Genomic DNA, 20,620 nt, shown 5'->3' with positions numbered 1-20,620 from the left:
GTCTGCCCTACAGTATGTATTTCCAACAACTACACTACAAGACATTCGAACACTCACATTTTTCATGGGGTGGCACACCAAAACCAAAAGCCATGACTGAATTTCAGGAATTCAATTATGCTGTTGAGGTATATAGCCTAGTTAAAAACTATGTCAGTATGAGAGCTAAAGAATCACATACTGATACACTTTAGTTTCTTATTTTATAGCTAATATTACTACAATAATTATCTGATGTCCATAGATTAATACCAGCACAGTGCACATTTTGAGTTCCACAACAATCCTGTCTTATGTATTATGTATCTACACATGTTAGGTGATTCATTGTTCTTCAAATAGGCTGGTTGTTCTTTTCCTTAACAAGACAAACATACAGCTTTAATTTGAAGGAGTACATTGATTGTAAAGAACAAAACACTCGTGGGAGACTCGTGGGTATAGAACTAATTTCATTTAGATATTTGGAGGTGATATTTGGAGTTAAAGAGATCCCACTGAAAATGGCAATGCCAGTTGTTCCCTCAACAAAATGTAGCCTAACTTTGAAGCATAATTTATGCCAACACTGGTTGGTACCAATGGATGTCTTAGATCGTCGCGTTTCACGAGATATCACAACCTAGCTGAAAGAGCGCGCCACCGCCTCAATGTACGCCTCCAATTATTTTTGCCAGGAGGGGCCAGTGCGGGGAGGGCAGTAATTGGCCTCCCGCCGCTCCTTGGGGGCGCCACTGTTTAAAGATACAATAAACATATCAAGATATGCTCAGCTTTACACACAGAAAAGTAAGTTACTGCTTGGGCATTTTTTGTTCTAAAAGGACAAAGATATCACATTTTAATGCTTTATATTTGTAAGCAGCATGGAAACATATTTGACGAAGCAAAACAGTCATCAGACTCCAATGTTGTACTGTGAAATTGCACAAATAAATGCCTTTGACGTGAACAACAAAAACTCTAATGTGCATGCATGACAGACATTTCATTGGAGACTACTTCCAAAATGAGACTTGGAAGAGTCAGCAAGAGCAGCTCAATCTGTTTTGAATCAGACGCTCGCCTGTCAGGATGATCAATCCGACTGTTTTCTTGATTTACTTACTGAGTACGTGACATGCATATGTTAATGAAACTTGCGTTCCTCGTATCAGTCTTGTCCATATTCTCCCGCCCGGATTAAGAAGGCAGACATACTGTTCACACGCAAGGCATAGAGATGCATTCACGGAGCCGATTTGGCCTAGATCTTGCACACCGAGGTTTCCCCTACTCTTTTAATTGGGCCCTTGATGCTCGACATAGGGTGTACTTCCTCTAATTAGCTATATCTATAGCGTATGGGAGGGTGTATGAATGCATGCATGTGTAAAATCCTCTTTTGAGCAACTCCAAACTAACTAAGAGCTTTAATTTCACGCTAGGCTGCATTGTCCTATTCAGTGGGGTTACCCCCACAAAAAAGCCTCTGAGAAAATCAAAAAGAGTGAAAAACACACCAACGGGTGACGGAGGAGGGGGATGGAGAAAGACAGAGAGAGAGGGAGAGACAAACAACAACAACAACAACAACTGAAGCTCATCCTTTAACAATGCAGATCTCTCACTAACCGTTACTTCTCTTTTAAAGGGAGCTAATTGAGGAGGTGGAGGGGGCGGAGGAAGAGGAGCGAGATGAAGGTGAAAGGGAGTCTGTCTCAAGCAGCTGCAGGAAGAACAGTGCTTTGGCTCTTGCATCTTCTCATCCCTTGATTCCTTGTGGGTTCCTCACGTTTCCACTGTCTGATCATCTCATCACTTGCTGGCAAACTGAGGTCTTTTCACTGTAAATGACTGTAAACTAGTTGTTGCAGCTTTGATTCTCAAACCTGAGAAAAAAATAATAGCAGTTTGGCACAGGGGTGATATGCAATTATCAGTCAATCACACCTAATTCTTACCCCCTCGCCAAAAATTCAATTATATGTGGCAGTGAGCATTGCATCAACAAAAGCTCTGCAGAATAATCGCATGTATTTAGATTTGGAGCACTTTCTACTCTCATGGCAAAAGCTGGCAAAGGCCAAACTGAGAAAGATGTTCTGAGTATCAGCACACTGAAGTGATTCTGACTCTGCTGCTCCTCCACCACATGTCCGTCTATCTGTCTATAACACACGTGAGTGTTCAGTCTGATTTCAGATGAGCGCATGTGTGTGTGCCCGCATGTACATGTGTGTGCCGTATGGCTCGGGAAACAACTATATCACAGACCAACATAAGACCGCTATAGGCGCTGCCTGCTTTCACTGGCCACAGATCAGCCTAAACCTAATCCACACTAGGAGGCAGAGGACAGGGAGGGTGAGCATAGGGGGGGTTACACATTTTCACATGGACACAGACACATCGGACACACACACACACACACACACACACACGCCCATCCATCCAGGGGACAACCACCTATTACCCTGTTGTGCCAATTGCCTCAGTTAAGCATGATAAATCCATTTTCTCTGGGCGGTCAGGAAGACTGCACAGATAAGGGATGAGCAGAGCACCACAGTGCTGGATTTAACTCACCTCCAAGACAGATTCACACAAACAGAAGCACGCACACAAGCACAGGAGGATCGTGTGCAAGCTATCTCAGGGTTTTGCTCGAGGCCTTATACAGGCTCTTCCACAGCAAATTTTTAAAAACGCTACAAACAAAAGTCAATATTTTTATTTGCGTGCTCACTTAACAAACACGATGCTCAATCTGTGATTTAAAATATTTGAACTAAAGGTCAACTTGATTTAAGATTTTTAAAAACCTCAAGAGTCAACACATCCCCCACAAAAATTCAAGTACATTTTTATCTCTGTCCATGTAATCTAAATTTATTCAGACACTGTCTTAACTGACATGGACATGTTGTGCCATTTCCCACTTCCCTGCACTCCTTCCTCCGTCCCATCCTTCCGTCCCTGCCTACCAGCTCTCACTCCGGGCCAAGCAGTGTAAGGTGGACCTGGTCTGCCTCCAGCAGAAAGGATGAATAAGTAAAAAGAACACAATGTACCCCTGGGTTCTGCCTGCAACCCACTGCCGGCCTGCCTGCCTGTCGTCCTGGCACAGTTGGCAGGCCACTTTTACCCTGCCTACCGTCCACTACAGCAAACCTATTCTCCGCTGCCCTGTGCTCTGCCTCCCAACTAGCTCTGTGTGAGCAGGAACAGTGTGTGTGTGAGTGTGTTAGTGTGTTAGTGTGTGTGTGTGGTGCAAAGTGATGCCGGCAAGACTTGGTATGTCACCAGATCATGCAGGCCCACCTCGGCTTACACCAGCATCGCGGCCGTCACCGTCCGGTCCCAGTGAAACCAGAACCGAGGGCTGACGCAGAAGACCCATCAGCCCAAAACGGGGCAGGAGTAAGAGACACACACACACACCTACTGTACACGTGCACACACACACACAGCTGAAGGCCTGGTGTGGATGTAGGCCTTAAATGTGACTTTTTTCATAAATAGACTTTGGTGTGTGAAAACAGAAAGACGAAATAGAACCAAATTTGACTTACAGAAAGTTAAGTTAAATTTTGAAGATACATGGAATAATATATAGAATATGCTTGCCTGGGCTCTGCACATAATGCCGCACAGACTTTATGCTCCTCCATATGCACTAAATCACAATCACAAACACAGTTTTGTTGAGATGATAAGTGCCTTTATCTCCATCACCAAAGATACTGACTACAAAATCTCCCCATTTTCTTCTGTTGCTATGCTATATGGCATGACTACAGTATGTATGGCTTTGACTGCATGCTTTCAAGTGCTTTGCCAATCTGCACGGCTGAGTGAATTTCAAGGACTCATTTGATCTCCAAATCTAAAAAAAAAAAAAAACTTTAGAACTGCAAATAATTGGACTTGAAGTAGCGCATGAGCAAGAATCCAGCGAGCAAATAAAACTTTTTTTGCGTGTGATCTGCGCGGGAAAATAGTTAAACAATCTCCCGCGCAGTGTTGAACATCTCTCGAGTTCGCAGCAGAGCTTTTTTTTTTTTTTTTTTTCCTCCGAAAGTTGGCAAGTTGTTAGACGCACTGTATATTAAGCAGTCCACATCTCATTTGGATAAGCGGGACTTAACTGGAGACTGAAATAATTGATTTCAAAACGCAGCACATAAAAGTTTTAATTAACGACGCCTCCACGACCTTCAAACCGCATTAAACTTTATGCAAATGCATTTCCGTCACATGGATGTGAGACAATGCCACGCAGCTCCTAAAAAAAACTCCCGGTGCTGTTTGGCAAGTACATGTGCACCACTTTTTGGCTGATCGGGTCCGTTACCTACCAGGCCATTCCAGCAAAGCTTTTATCAGCATTAATAATACATTGTAGATTGTTTACACCAGTTTTGCATGTTTTCTGTTATTTGTCAATTATTTACATGACTGGGATTGAAGAGCACTCTTAATGGGCGAGTATGGGTACAAGTAGCCTACATAATGCACGTCAGTACAGTTCATGCATGTGTGTGCCTGGGTGAGGACACACACACACACACACACACACACACACACACACACACACACACAAAGAAACAACAAACAATCCCGCTGCAACAAACCACAGATCATTAAAACAGGCGATTAAAGCGAATAAAAGACGGATGTTGTAGCCAAGTTTAAATTACAGGTGTAAAACGGAGAGGTGTCACGTGTCTCCTCAAGTAGGATGCACGGACGTTTTTCCAAGTGAATTTATTTTGACTGCTTTAATATCTTTCAGCTGCGTTAATATCCTCCAAATACACGAGTTCTGGAGGAGATATGAGAGAATGCAAACAAATCAGCTGCGCTTGATATCCATCAGCAGGGCCGGGAGACGCAATAACAGCAGCCTAAGCAGATCAATATGTATCGCGCATATGGGCAGCACGCGTCCATGCGGCGCTCGTGCGAGAGGATCTGCTGCCAATTAATTTTAATTAATGGAAAGAAAGAGGAAACTCGATGCGGACCTCTGCCTCATACCACCAGGCTTGGAAAATTATCTGTGCTAAATATGCAGTAGGGCTTGTTGGACTTATTTTACGGAGCAAATCAAATAGACTATTGATTAGAAAAATGTCTCCCTCACTGTGTAGAACTCACAGACGCCAGAAAAGTCAAGAGGGAATAAAAAGGAACAGAAATGGAAAAAGGCAGAAGGATTTTTAAGCGACATAAATGATTCTGATGCAGCCACGGCTCCTGACCTTACAGAAGGCAAATTCAAAAAAAAAAAAAAAAAAGATTTTGCTTTTGCAGTTCTCTTGTTTCTAACAACTAGCCTATATATAATCAGAAGAAGGAAAAAAACATAGTGAGGTTTGGTCAGAAGGCCTGAAATAACACTGAGAAGGAATCCTGCGTGTTTTCCACGGAGCCTGTCAAATCTGTTGAAGGAACGGAATACATTTTCTGCATTTTCACACGGTATACTTAATCTAAAAAATATATGTAGCCTAGTAGAAAAATATGAATATTATAATATCTCACAGCATTGCAAAAGAGCATAACTCTGTAAAGGAGAGGAGGGCGGCAGGCCGTGACCTCCCTGCAACACTGAAACATTACAGGCCTGGAGCTAAACAGCTGGGACTTGTTAATGCAAAAATCATTTCACAATGTAAATGAATGCGTAAAAAATTATAATGCATAAGCCTGATTATTTAGTTTCTTGCACTATAGCTTATAACTCCTGACTAACGAAAGCTCTTGACCTCAGAAAAAACACCCTGCCTTCTGACAAATACTGTTCTTAAAAGGTCGTATTCAGCTTGATCCTCGAAAGGAAGCTTAATGGTAAAATAGTGAAACATTAAATTAACTTTTAACCCGCTGTTTGATGTGATAAGCCGGGTGGCGGGGCGAAAAGCGGGCTTGCGGCGGCCTGAAGCTGAGGCTAGGCGCGCCTGCAGCTCTCATCTGTTAACTCTGCAGTGACTGCACTAAATGTCTCCGTGTGTCAACTGCTTAAACGATCACTTCACATGTGAACCCATGAACAGCACTAAAAACACAGCGCTGCAAGAAAAACAAAAAAAGGTCATTTAAGACTTGACCTTTGCTGTTGTGAGCTGTTAGTTTTTTTCACAGATAAAACTATTTACACACTGAATCAACTCATATTCAGCACATGTAGAAAATATCCTCACTGTGATGAAATAAGTCAGCAATTAATAAACAACAGGCCTGCGTATATCTCACTTGTATCAAAAAAGCTTAAAGGATAAGCTGGCACAGTATTTTCATTGTGTAGGCATTAATCATTTAAAGATTATGTCTAGTAATAAGTATAATATATCTAAAGTGTGTTTCCAGTCTTTGAGCTGATATAAAGATAAACTTATTTCAGTATAGAGCCAAAAGTGCGCACATGGAGATGAGGCCGGAAAGGTCAAAACTGAGCCTATCATTGTGCATTTAATTACAAAAACAAGAGCTGCACATTCAAAGAGGATATCTTAATTATATAATATATTTACCACATTATTTTAAGACAAGTAAAACAAAAAGTAGCACTTAATCACTTGTATATAACTTTAAACTGATCCGTTACCCCAAACAGCCTTTGAAATTACGCACAACATAAAGCGAGATTTCCTTTGGAGTGAGCAGTGAGTGGAAAGCTCCACTCTGTGCTCTCTTTAATGCAATACTGTAATATATGGGTAACTAAGATAAATAACATACAGCAGCTCCATTGCTTCTTTGAAGGTCAACTGCATTTTGGGATTAATCAAACTGCAACCATGCGGCCCGGACTCACAACACACGCCCACCCTCCTCTGTGTCACCTTCGGGGTGCATCACAAAAGTAAGTTTTATTTCAAAAAGAAGCTGCTGAAGTGGACCCAGCTTAATGAGGGACAGCTGTGAATGCGGTGACCCTAAAGGCCCCCAGCGCCGACCGCGGCTGTAGACCGGCAGACCTCCGTTAACAGCCGCAAGTCAGGAGCCCTCCCTCGTATCAAAACTAAAGTGCCCCGCATCTCAACGAGCCGCATTAAAACTCGATTCGCGCTTTATTAGAGTTGTCGATAAAGCCGATTAATGCCTCAGGGTGGCTGTAATTAGTCACCAACTGTCAGGGCACCGAGCCCTTCTTCCCCTTTCTCCAACCTCCGTTTTATATAAAATAGATTTGGGAGAAGCGCCATTTTCTCTCCAAACCATGCGCAATGAGACGCACAAGAAAGCCCGTTGGAGGAGTGCCATTAAAAAAGAAAGGGGGAGAGAGGGAGCGCGAGAGAGGGAGAGAGAGAGGGAGGTTAAACACTATCGGGGAAAAGAGAGCAGAGCTGGAAAAAAAGGTCCTTAAAACGCAACAAATGACAAGCAGCAGGAGCAGCAGCACGGCACGACAACACAACACTGTACAGTAGAAACAAACCGGAGGCGCACCATACCGGAAAAAAAGCAAAGCAAGAGGAGCATGGAAAAACGGCGATTTTTTTCATACCTGTGTCAAGCAGTAAGGGGAGTACATGGTTGTGTCTAGAGATGAAAATTGGAGTTGTTGATAATAAAGTTGGATGGAGGTTCGCTGCGGTGCCGCATTGCAAAGCCGCTGTGGCTCAGTCCAGGCTGTAACCCCGCCTCACTCACAGTGAAAGCTCCGCAATAACTTTAGGGGAAAGTTTCTGCTGCTCTCTCTCCCTCCCTCCCTCCCTCTTGCTCTCTAGCTCTCCCTCTCTCTCTCCCTCCCCGCTTCTCTTTCGGATCGACACAAACCCAACTGTATTTAAAATTATCAGCCACCTTTTTTATTCTTCTTTTTTTTAAAAAAAAAATTAGAATCAGTGTTTCGCTGAGACCCCAGAGAGGAATCGCACGAGACACGGTATCCCTACAGTGCTGTGGGGGCTTAGTGCGCATGTGGTGCTCAGTGGTGAGTTCAGTCACCTCGTCGTGTTTTATGGTATTTTATTAAATTCCTATGGAATATCTGTCATATGTCTGTCATATTTCCACCTGGACTTGAAGTTCTGCAGGCGCATCTGTATCTATCCTAAAAATCCATTGCAAGATTTTCAGGGGGTTTTTTTGTTTTGTTTGGGGTTTTTTTGCGAGGGAATGACTGTTCTGTGCTTTCCCTCTCTTGTAAGAAACATTCAGTCGTAATGTTGCCGCGTTTTTACTTAATCTGGTGTTAATATGACAACAACTACATTCCGATTCTATCTATTTATCCATCCATCTATCCATTTATCTATCTGGGGATAAATAAGAAAATCAAGCTCTAGTTTAGACAAATTAAACAAAGAGTCAGTTAACATTTTTGCCTTACACCTGTCAGTGGTGAGTTAACAGGGACTTTATATTTATCTTATTGTTTATACTATTTATGCTCTTGTTATTCACTTAATATTCCAGTGACCTTGCTAAATTGTTATGTTTAGCTATATTTTTGACTTTGTATAATAAATCAAGTCTGAAGTGTGAGTGCAGAGCAAACACAAATGACTGAGAAGGCAGATTTCCTCAAAAGTTTCTATTTTCAACTTCCATATCCTTTTGCTGCTGCACAAAATGCAGAAGCAAACCCAAGTGGGACCAAAATAGAAGCGAAAGGTTTGAAATTTACAACTTAGATTTCGCTGTCAGCCCGTCGGCCCAAGGGGTGACACAAAGCTTTCCACACACAGTAAACTAATTCAAGTGTCTTAAGTGGAAGAGGCCCCCGTATTCTTAACTTGAGTATTTGTTACTGTGAATTAGAAAAGTGTGTGATGGAGAGAGTGTCCGAGGCAGCTGAAACATCAGCCCAAACGTGGGCCAAATTTATTTGTGTTTAGTTTGTTTTACAAGGTGTGACAGCGGGATTTGAGGCCCGACTCTGTCAGCTTCACTTTGGCTGAGGACAGTCATAGCTGTGCAGTTTAAAGTGAGAGACTCCTCATCTAAAATTTATTACCAACATGTATAAATGCATTCTTAATATAGGAGCCTCCTTGAATGCCCTCAATGAACTAAAGCCAAAGTTATTACAGCAAGTTGTAAATTTACTGTGTGAAAGATTGTGATTTATTCAGCCGGATACCTCTCAGATTCCTGTTTCTCTCCTTTTTAACCCACCCCAAATCATATCCTTGTGTGCTGCATATGTATATGGAGACAAAAGATACCTGGACTTGGACAAAGTGGTCTAAACCAGTTTCATTGTGACTCCTATTGTATGGAAGCGATACACTCTGTTTCTAATCAGGCTTGGCTTTATCCTTGCCCGCTCCCTGCTCCTCAGCCTAATCAAACTCATATATGCAGGCAGAGTGCCTGCAATTATACATAAGCCCCTGCCTTGTGCATGTGTGTGAGTGAGTGTTTGGAAGTGTGTGTGTGTGCCTATGTGTGAATACAATTCTGCATGTGCGTATGTCTGTAAGTCTTACACAACGTGTGTGTGTGTGTGTGTGTGTGTGTGTGTGTGTGTGTGTGTGTGTGTGTGTGTGTGTATGTGCAAGGGTGCGGTTTCGGGGGGTTGAAGTCACCCCTGCGCTCGAATGCCAAGTTTTTCAGGGGGATATGAAGCTGTGCAGCTTTACGAGACCTCAGCCTATGTAGGATACTTAGACACTCACACCACAGACACACATGCACATAATGTACAGTATATACACACGTACACACACGTATACAACCACAAATGTCTTGTGGTCAAAGATACGCTGGCACGAGCAACCAGAAAGAGAATTAGATTCAGAAAAAGGAGGGAAAAAAATACAAAATAAAAGTGCAAGAAAGTGGAGCATATTGAGGTGCAGTCTATTCCTTTCCCATAGTCTCTCCTCTTTCCAAACCACACCCCACCACGGCACAGGCCCAAACCCCAAAGCCTTTGTGTGCTCCCTCGCTTTCCCTCTTTCTCTTTCTGTCCACCCCCTTTTCTATTTCTCGGCGGTTCTTTTTAGTGACCTTATTCCTCCTTTTCTATCTTATAATCTTTTGCTGTTCCCTCTCTCTTTCTGCCGTCTTAATCACACACGCTGTCCCTTTCGTCCGTCTGACTTTACTGGCCGTCTTTGTCTCTGGCTGCAGTCTGGGCCGAGACATCCATCTCAGTATTCAACACAGGCAACTTGGCTGTAACAAACAAACTATAGCAACCACAGGAGTTACAAAACACTGGCGCTCAGGTTTTCCTTCCAAACACTCTCTCTCTCTCACTCTCTCTCTCTCTCTCTCTCTGCCCGTGATCAAACAGTCCCGTCCGGCCATCACCTATGAGAGCCCCTCGAGCGTGCAGGGTTCTCGTGGTTTCTGAGACTCCGCTTGCCATTAAAAAGCACACGAGAAAACCATATGGTGTGTCTAAAGTTAGCATGTTGTGGTCTCCCATTGACACACGGCACTATCCATATACTTGCTGTTTACCATCGCCTGTGGCTAGGCCATTAAATATTGAAAGTGATGTAGCATACTGATACTGCCATTAGCATGCTAAATGTGTGAGACAGGTGGTTGAGGCCGCCTTTCAAAAGGCAGGAAATATGTGAACGGAAAATGTGTGTAACTGTACCGTTTACTACGCCGTACAGTGTAAATATTGTTTGAGTAAGCTGTTTATGTGTGCTCTGGGAGGGAGCACGCCAGTCAAATGCATACAGGCATATGCAGTCAGAAAGAAATGGCTGACTGGCCGTTATGGCTAACAAGCATATCATACACAGTGTGGATCCCTGAGACTCTTTGGATCTGTTTGCAATCTGAGTGTGTGTGCAGAGCAATGTGTTACGCCTGCTGCTTTTTATGTGTTTACTGTGTGCAATGGCTGCATATGCGTTTTGCCTCCGACCGGTTTGGATTACTGCATTTCGGCCGCGTTTGTATTCAACAGGAAGCAAACGTACAGATTTATTTCTCTCGTCTGATGTCATTTCTTAATTGAAACGCTGAATTCAACATGTCAGATTATAGCATGCAGGCCAAAGGGGCAGTTTTCCAGGCAGTCAAACAGTTAGCTGTAAACCTGGAAGATGATGTGCTGTTTTAACAAATATATGAAAATTACCACAGACAGGCATAGGTGTAGATTAAAGGGGGTTGCAGGGGACACGTACCTCTCAATATTTAGCACACAATGCTTTTGTCCCCCCCAATAAAAACATGTAAATAGCAGAGGACTTATTTACGCAGAATTAAAGACATTTACACCCTGAACTGATTCAGAAAAAGCCCAAATTGGTGCAGAAAAATTAACCAGAGTGCAAAAAATTAAATGTCTTTTGGCAAGGACCCACAAATGCCCCATTTTATATGTCAAACATCTTGCATTATATTTTGTTTAATCCGCTGTTGGTTTTGTCTTCCACTTGAGGAGCATGTGTCTCTGCGACAAACTACGGCCACCATAAATGAAACCTCGTAAAAAAAAAAGAAAAAATACAAGTCACAGAAAAGTTGACATTTTGAGGAAATACAGTGTTTTTGCAGGGCACTGTTGCCGCACACGTCAGCACGGCCAACAGATGTGTTCAGGACGTGCATGATGACATGTGGGAGATTTAACAGGAAGTGGATATATGAGCATGCTAACGGGCAGAATGTCAACACTCAAAAATATGTGTGTGTATTTCCTGGACACATTAACCCCAAAGCCTCCAATTCAAGATCTGAAGAATGAAGATGATGTAGTGGTTAACATCCCCATAGTGACGTCTGACTGTAAAAAATAAATTCTGCAACAATGCTCTGATGAGTCTTTTGTACTCTGAATGGCCTCCTCCTCTCAACTGCGACAAATCTTCATAAAAGGGAAAAAGAGATTATTTTTAATGGAGCGGGCTTGTTTGTGTATCCAGGGAATAAATCTTGGGACACCAACATCACGGGGCAGATGTAGAGGGCTTGTAGTGTGTGTGTATGTGTATGTATGTGTGTGTGTGTGTGTGTGTGTGTGTGTGTGTGTGTATTTACCCTATATGTATCAGACACAAGGAAACATTCAGGCATCCCTGGGCCTCTAGCAGGATCGTCGTTTACCAGGTAGGTGTCAGTAGCCTAAAAGAAACAACAACAAAAAAAAGGTTATTTGATTAAACTTTTATCATTTTAGAAGGACAGTGATTTTGTCAAAATATAAACAACTCCTTTAGGAAGCAGATCTGGAGCTGTTTTGGCACTAAGGCACCACAAGTTCCAGCATTTGCTTATTTGCTGCTTGAACCTGTTGCTTTGTATGAGGTTCCAAGAAGAAGGATAAACTTGCAATATATGAAAACATTTAAATCTTTGAACGTTGAATCTGATGTTTGTTGTTCCTAAACAAACATTAAGCTGCACTGGCCCTAAGAAATAATGCTTAAAAACAATTCTGACACTATGTGAAAATCCAGGAGAACATTTGTGACCAGTCGTGTCCTGAAATCACCAGGACCAAACATTCATTTTCTTGCTTCCCCTTTGTGAGACAATCCTAAAATGTACCTGTACCATACAGGACAACACAGTGTTATAACCCCTGCCGGTGTCATTTCTCCACAGAAAGCACAGCACCCACTAACAACTCTTACACTATACATCCCCAGCCAGACTGTCTGTAAGTACCAGCGTGCATGCATGCATGTGTGTGTAAGTGTGCATTCAGGGAGCTTCATTTGTATTCTAAGTCAAGCAGGCAGGCAGGCAGGGTTCTGGCAGGGCCCGGAGCTGTGAAATGGGCTCTCCTTGCAGTTCTGCCGTTGATTGGATCAACCTATCCCACTCTACTTAGCCGAAGGGAGCCCAAATCCCACAGCCGCTGTGCCGTTCTGTGAAATCCTATTTCATTTCACAACTTTAACGGATAAAAAGAGCGTGCACATGCGCTTGTGCCAGCCCGAGACCCCATGCCACATTTATTTAGCTGAACAGGAGCAGACAGAAAACAGTGTATCTGCTGTGTGGAAACATTTTCAATGCACGCACATATAGTCTCACCCCTCCTGAAAATATAATCACCTGCGCGTATGTATGCATTTTTTTTTTCCACGCCCATGTGCTCCCGGCCTCGCACACAGCAACACACACACATCAACGCACACGTGCATGCCACTTACGCAGACACACAGACACAAACCCCATAATAAGAGCCAGACATTGGCAGACCACACAGCCCTGAGTTGTGGTGAAAACAAAGGCTATTCATATCCTTCGCAATGAGAGGTCTGTGCAGCTAACTCTCTTTCTCCCTCTCTCCCCCGTCTCTCCCCTCAGCTTTTTATTACAGATAATCTGCACTCGCAAACCTTCCATTTTTCTGCAATTGTGCGATTTCTAATCATCTTTATTAGTCCATAAACATGTTTTTTTTATTTTTAGTCTCTTTTTATAGCCGAGGCCTCCAGCTCCTTAAGGGGGCAACACAGTGCCCATTGTTGAGTCTCAAGGAGAGGATGAAGCCAGGAACGGAGTGAGAGAGGCCTGCTGATAAGGCTGCAAAGCATTATGGGAATGGAGTAGCAGAGTTTCCTCAGATGCACACACACATACACGCTGATGCACAAACAAATGCACACACAAGACAAAATGCAATCACTCAAAGTCTGCCAGGCCACATGTGTCTGATAATGAGACGAGGCATCTGATTGGCCGGCGCTCAGAATAATGGCCTGGATCCACGGCACCTGTGTGGGGGTCCGCACCAGCGCGAGCCGGCCGACTACCGGCGAGCGGCCCACAATGCATCAGGTGTGCTGGAGCTTTTGCGATTGGCTGTGCTTGGCCAGAAACAAGGTCAGGTGCACTAGCAAGACTCCTCTGATTGGCTGAGCCAGACCCAAAAAGCTGCGGGTGGGAAAAGAAGTGTTTTCATTGGCTGCCGCTGCCTCATTCTGCTGGTGAATGGGTGTCTGGGAGGATGGCACTGGGACAACTGGTTTAACTGGGAGTGTGTGAGGACACATACGGGCTATTTTAGAATATCTTTGTACATTATGTCGCCCTTCATACGTAGAGAATCTCAAAATTACTTATTCTTTGAAACAATTTAGAACAATCTAAAATACACACAAAAAGCAACTGCACTCCAACAATAGATCATTTGCTCTCATTTCACATTAACCAACCGACAAAGAGGAATTTAAATGCCCTCTTTATGTCGTCAGCCAAGGAAACAGGTGTTGATGAACCTCAATCCCATTGTGCAACAGTGAATAACATGAAGCTAATGAATAGGCTAAGCTCTGTACCTGCCACTGGGGAGGCCAGAACATACTGACTCCCTTTGTAGTAAACCCCAAAAAAACTCCAGGCCCCCAAACACTCTCTCCTGCAGCAGTGTATGAATTATATATTGTACTATATATATAGAGCATATGCCCAGCCCATATGGCCAGCCCTGAGCGAAAAAATCTCAAAGCCCTCCTTAATTAACATTTTAGAGGGAAGATTCGGAGGCGGGAGATTGAGTCAGTGACCTATTTGGAGTCCATCATCGCCCAATGCAAATGTGTTAATTGAGACAGATTTTCCCACTCCACAAATATGTGGAGTAGGGGATGCGATGGAGGATTTTTTTTTTTTTGTCTGAGCCATCTGATCTTAGGTAGGGATATAGGATGTGTTTGAAACGGCCTTTCCTGCTGCCGCCACTGACAAAAGAAGACACTTCTCTTTCACTCTCTCCCTCACCCTCTCACATAGTATTTCCTTGGCTGGCTGGCTCTCTATCTCTCTCTCTTTCTCTCTCTCTCTGGGTATATGTGTTGACGACCATATGGCCAAATTCTTTGGAGGTGAGATCTCCGAAACCTGCTCACATGCTCACACGCACACATGTACACTCACACACACTCACACACACACACACACACACACACACACACACACACCTCCACAGAGCTTTGTGTATGAAAGGCCCTGATGGTGGAATTTGTTCTCAGATGGCTCCATTTTAAAGCACATGAATGGCAACATATCAATGATCCTCCTCTCTGTCTCTCTGCATCTCACATTTGCAGTTACACACGCACACAGACACACACAAACACACATTCGCCACCTACACACCAAAAAACTTACACCGCTCACACACCTGGTGCAGTCCTCTCCTCATTTCCAGAAAGTATTTATTCTGGCTGCTGCACAATCGTCAACCACCAGCACTATCGCCGCTGTCAGTCCATCTTTTAAAAACCATAATTATTATCACCACCATTGTGTCTTATCATCATGATTTGGTGGCTGAAAATAACACTGCCAAGTTTAAGGCACAGGATGAAAATGTGTGTGTGTGTGTATGGGGGGGGGATAGGGAGAGAGAAGGAGAGAGTCCAGCCAACCTGCGTGAGATGGCAACCACTTCAAAGACGCCGGGCCGCACCGGCGATCTGTTCCACGGTGTGTGAGGGGTGTATGAAAGGCAGAAATGGCCGCCGTGTGAGTCCCTGCCAAAGCTACCTCGGGGAGAAATGTTGGAAAAATACGATTTTTCACACAGCCATCTCAGGGGGGGTGAAGGGAAAAACGGGGAGAATGAGAGAGAAGATGAGAAACTGAGGGGCCGCATTAAAAAAGAAGGATAGATGGATGGCTGAGCAGAGTGGGGCTAATTATTTCACTCCACTTGCGGGTCCTGAAGGTTTTGCTGGGTCAGAAGTACAGCCAAGATGCAGTGCTGAAGATTGCATTTGGCTTAATTGTGCAGTTGTGTTTTACACAATAGTAAACGGTGGGATTCTGGATAAGGCATGAGGCACATGGCGTGAACAGTTTCTGTTAAGGAGGCCTGACTGCAGGAGGGAGCAGAATAAAATTATTTCAGATGACTTAGGCAAGAAAACATTCGTCTTATGCCGGAAATTCAACCTTAATGTGGCTGTGCTACCAATCAAAAGGTGCTCAATTCATTTGGGTGAGGTTAACATTTTTGGATGCCTGAGTAATGAACAAAAAACTATGCCAGCCTTAACAATAGCTGTCCCGACTCCATGTAAAAAAAATTCATTTCACCAAAACTGTTACGGTGAAACAAGTTTGAACAGGGCGCACAGTCTGACACACCCCAAGATTCTCTTGGCCTGGCACCTCGCCTGTCAACTACTGATCTTGCTCGACAGGCTGGCCTTTAGATAAACACCGCACCAAATGTAACACTGAACTTCCCGGCCTGCAACATTTTCGCTGCCACACTGCTCGCACCGTACGCCACCTCCGTACACTAAGTAACCCAATGCCACTGGCACCCCTCTTCCTACACGGATCCTTATTCATGCTTTTTTTAATGGCCTGAACCACACTCAGTTAAGGCCTCGCCGCACGGGCTATGTGAATTTAACAATGAGGTGTGGGCTGGTATACAATCAGCCCTTTGTGTCACACAAGGACTGATCCATGGGGAGATTTTCTTGTGGTTATGGTTCTAATACAGCAGAGTTTACCACAAAGACCGGGAAGCATAGAGTTACATTACAACACACACACACACATACACACACCATGTATGACTCAATGAGGCAGCACGTTGAGCTCCTTTCAAATGTCTCACCCACTTCCAACTCAACTGAAATGATACTCTAAAAATTTATTTAATAACATGGTACGGTTCACGCCCACCTCCCAGCTTGGCACCAATAACAGTCTTGGCTTTGATTTGACTGACAGGTTCTGTGGTTGGCAGGTTTTTCTCTGCAACAACCGCAGCGCAACCAACTGTGAAATTATAGGCCCACAATCAAAACAAAGTGAGTATTGTAATATCACTGCCAATTATGAGCCATTGTCTAAGTGTTTCGTTCACCTTAAAAAACACAGACATACTGTATAATTGGTCAGCTGACATCACAGCGCACATGTGGCCTGAAATGTGAGCCGCTCTGGGCCTGTTTGTGTTGTTGTGCAGGTATGACTGGGTGTCAAATCATCACAAACATTTTTTGGCAGGTGACCCTGTAATAAAGTTATGTAACTGATGAGTATGGATGAAAATATGCATTCACATGAGCGCACAGTGTGTCATTCATCTGAGGGACCGAAATCAAGTTGCTCCTGTAAAGTTGGTTGGTGACAATAAATGAGCAGAGGCGGACTGAATGAAAACTTGTCAGAGATGCTCTGTATAATGTCACTATATGCAGGACACTTCTGTTTATTGTTGATGACACTGAACACCCCACCCAGACTGAATATGAGATGTTTTCTAATCAATATATATCAAATGTAACAATATACGACTTCATTGTGCCACATGCAATCAATATAATGAATAAACAGCGATAAAATATCCTCGTGCCAGGAGTTTTCAATCACATAGGCTATATCAACAAATGCACATATTTTTCTGTAGCGCTTATGATTTATTATTTGTGTTGTCAAGGGGGTTGGGGCACATATGAAACTGAGGGTTTGGGGGTCCTCTGCTAGAAAATTCTGAGCATCAAGCACTTAATTTCTTGCATTCTGGTGATTGTTTATGTACCAATATGTGCCTTTCTGCATCAATTTATGGTTAATTTTGTCAAAATCAAAATTAAAGTCCTCTACTACTTCTTCCATTTTCTTTTTTGGAGGTGGAAGGGTGGACAAATGCACATGTCCTGAATACTGAGGAGGACATGTCCCCCGCACCCCCCACCCCCCCGAAATCTACCTGTGTGTGCTGCGTTTATTATTTTTAATGTATATTTTATTTATTGGTGTGACAGATATTGCAATTTCAAAAACATATCCAGAAAGTGTTTCAGTGTATATAAACCATTTAATTTCTATGTCCTGACCTCAAACCTGCTATTGAGGACTATAGAATTGTATTATTTAGTACAGTCAAACTGCTTAATCAACTGCAGGAGCCACATTATTGGTGCAATAGCAATACTGTGCTGTATTTTTTTAATTTCTTTTTTGTTTTGAAATTTAAAAAAAAAAATCTGATCAGGTGCATACTGTGCTCTTCACCCTCAAAGTGTTCTGTTTCTATATTTCTACAACTTCCAATCATTACCTCAGAATATTTAAACAGGTCTTTGGGAAACCAAAAGCTCAACAGATCAACCCTGTGAGCTACAGTATGTTATATAATCCACCTCAACAGTAATCTCTTGGAGTGATAATGAAGATCAATTATAATGTAGGTCACAATTTTAGGCCATTATAATTATAATTTGAGGTCATTATAATTCAAAGGCTTTGAACTGCAGCATGGCAGAGACTCTTTAATGTCAAGGAATCTTTTGCTAGACAGTAATCATTTGAGAAAACTGCAATAAAAACTGATAGTGAAAAATAATATTTATTTCTCTAAATGCTGCAGGGTTTAAAACTATAATTAGATCATCACCCGACCAGCTGAGAGTCTTCCTTTTGATTTTCTGCTCAACATTAAATGCTGTACGGAGGTGCTGCTATTCATGCGTTCGCACTTGTCCTGGGGGCACAAAGACGGTCTGTGTGTCACTTCACCTCCCCACCCCCTTGTAGTCGCTATAAAGTGTCATCAACTACGCAAATGAAGTGCCCATTGATAAAAAAACAAAAAAACAAACAAAAAAAAAAACAGCAGCCGTCTCAGACAGATAACGCACAGCCCGTTTGGAGAACGGTGCAACCCTCCTGCGCCACACGGACATATATAGGATGCTTAAAGAATATCATAATAATAATAATAATAATAATAATATTGATGATGATGCACACCCCCATATGTGGTCTCTATATGCTGGGCTTTTCAGATCTCCGCAGTCTGCGGTCGCATGTGTGTTTTATTCTGTTTGATCTGAGCTGCGCAGGAAGATCAGCCTCCACTTTGTCAAATCTGTATTTACTGGGCCACTCAAACGCCTCTGCAAACAATTCAGCCTGCACAATGTTAACCCATCAGTGAGGCTAAATCTGTTTAAATTGGGGAAAAAATATGTTTTACTTTACATCCGAGATATCATTATAACAACGTTTGGGGAATTTTAGGAAAATTACGCGCAAGGGAGACCGAGAAAAGTGAAGTTCATAAAAAATGCTTGACATTTTTTTGTTATAAAATATGGAGATGCATTAAAAGACATCACTGTAGTTGTGCAAGTGATATAGGACAATAAGCATATTACAGTATTGACGAACTGTGGTTAATTAGTGTGAGTTTAGATGCTTCACAATTATCAAAACTGGCAGGCAAGCAAGGTGATGATACACATAACACACACATATTCTCTCTCTCTCTCTCTCTCTCACTCACACACACACACACACACACACACACACACACACACACACACACACACAGGTGCGTTGTATCGTCATCGCTGGCCTCACACTCTCAAGAGCCAAATCTTAGTCGGCGCGTCCAGCACAGAGCTGAGCTTTTACAAAGAAAATAAAAACCTTGAACTAACTGCGGGGATTCGGTGAAACACAAGCAATGTTTGGTTTATGTTCGGTCCTATAGACTTTACCCTATAGACCCAACAGAGGGGAACTATTGAGTTACACAGCACGTACCATTATAGCGTGGGGAGATCTGCCAACCCTCTCAATGCCCCATTTTCCTTTAAAAGTTCAGCTTCCAAAAAAGTGAGAGAGGGAGTGAGGGCTGAGGGAGGAAGACTTGGTCTCTTCGCTGTTGCCGGAAGCAAAAAAAGGACCTTTAAACAAGTCGGCCTTAGGCCCAGATAGAAAAAACACACAGCTCTTTCAAAAGTGGGTCCACTCTGCAAGAGATAGGAGGAAAAGAGGACAGCGGCTCCGATCCCTCCGTCTACCGCAGTTTGGCCTCAGATGCGCCCATGTCCAGCAGCAAGAAGTCAGGGAGACGTCTGCGTCAAAGTCCCGAGGTGCGTCCTTCAGCGGCCAAACTTGTCCAGCAGATTGGGAGACGCTCAAAAACTCCCCGCAATAATATTAATAACACGATTAAAAAAATAATGGACGGGAGAGGTGATGCAAAGTAAGTTGTGTTTATATTATTTTTCCGTGTGCAGTCTTTGCAGTCGGGCAAGCTTCTGTCTCCAAAACGTGTCCAAAAGCGGCTGTCTCCCGCGCCGCGCGTCCGATCTGTTTTACCCTCGTATCTCTCTCTCTCTCTCTCTCTCCTCTCTCTCTTGTTCCAAACGCACACAAACACACACACACACGCACACACGCGGAGTAACACACAAACGGGGGGACACCCCTGGTCCCTCGCCGCCTCCTCCTCAAAGCTGACGAGATGAAAGAGCAGCTTGCGTTTTTTGCTTCTTCAGATCGCTACAGCCTCGCCGTTAGCAGAATGCCTGCACAGCGACACGTAGTCGGGTCCGGGCTTCGGCGGGGCTCTGGATGCCTCGGTGCGTAAAATGGAAGCTCTCCGTGCGCACCGGCGGCGACGACAGATAGCCCGCACTTCCCTCCCCGAAAAAAATATCAGCCACTAAATAGCTCACCTCAGCAGCGTGCGTCCTGTTTACACACACACACACACACACATACACACAAATAATAGACGGGGAATTAGGGCAGTTGTTTACGGTGAAGGTGGGGGCCGGTGCTTCAGCCGGCAGCGTCGAACTGGTGAATTATTAGGTGAATTATTAATAAAGCGAGCGGTGTGCAGTCTGTCGCGGAGAGAGCGGAGCGGCCAGGGGAGCAGCTGGGGCTTTAGGAGAATTAGGAGGACCAGGGGCTAAATCACGGACGGCGGGGA

The 20,620-nt window shown here is 43.6% G+C and overlaps 1 protein-coding gene across 8 annotated transcripts in view; it reads right to left on the bottom strand.

Moving 5' to 3' along the window:
- The window catches only part of LOC126389660 (nuclear factor 1 X-type-like), a 121,362-nt gene extending 101,107 nt beyond the window's left edge, over positions 1–20,255 (bottom strand). For 2 of the 8 annotated variants that reach the window (XM_050043376.1, XM_050043378.1), the window contains exons 1-2: positions 19,441–20,229; positions 11,950–12,033 (exon numbers count right to left, since the gene is read on the bottom strand). In XM_050043376.1, the coding sequence (XP_049899333.1) occupies positions 11,950–12,033; positions 19,441–19,443 (87 nt within the window). In that variant the 5' untranslated portion in view covers positions 19,444–20,229. Of the gene's footprint in view, positions 1–7,495; positions 7,653–11,949; positions 12,034–19,440 lie in introns of those variants that run through there. The other 6 variants (XM_050043377.1, XM_050043374.1, XM_050043371.1 and 3 more) reach the window with 6 other exon arrangements.
- Between the last annotated feature and the right edge of the window lie 365 nt (positions 20,256–20,620).

This window comes from Epinephelus moara, chromosome 5, assembly GCF_006386435.1.
Source record: "Epinephelus moara isolate mb chromosome 5, YSFRI_EMoa_1.0, whole genome shotgun sequence".
NCBI lineage: Eukaryota > Metazoa > Chordata > Actinopteri > Perciformes > Serranidae > Epinephelus > Epinephelus moara.
Note: the sequence above shows the minus strand (reverse complement) of the source record. Positions and strands in the feature narration are given on the sequence as shown.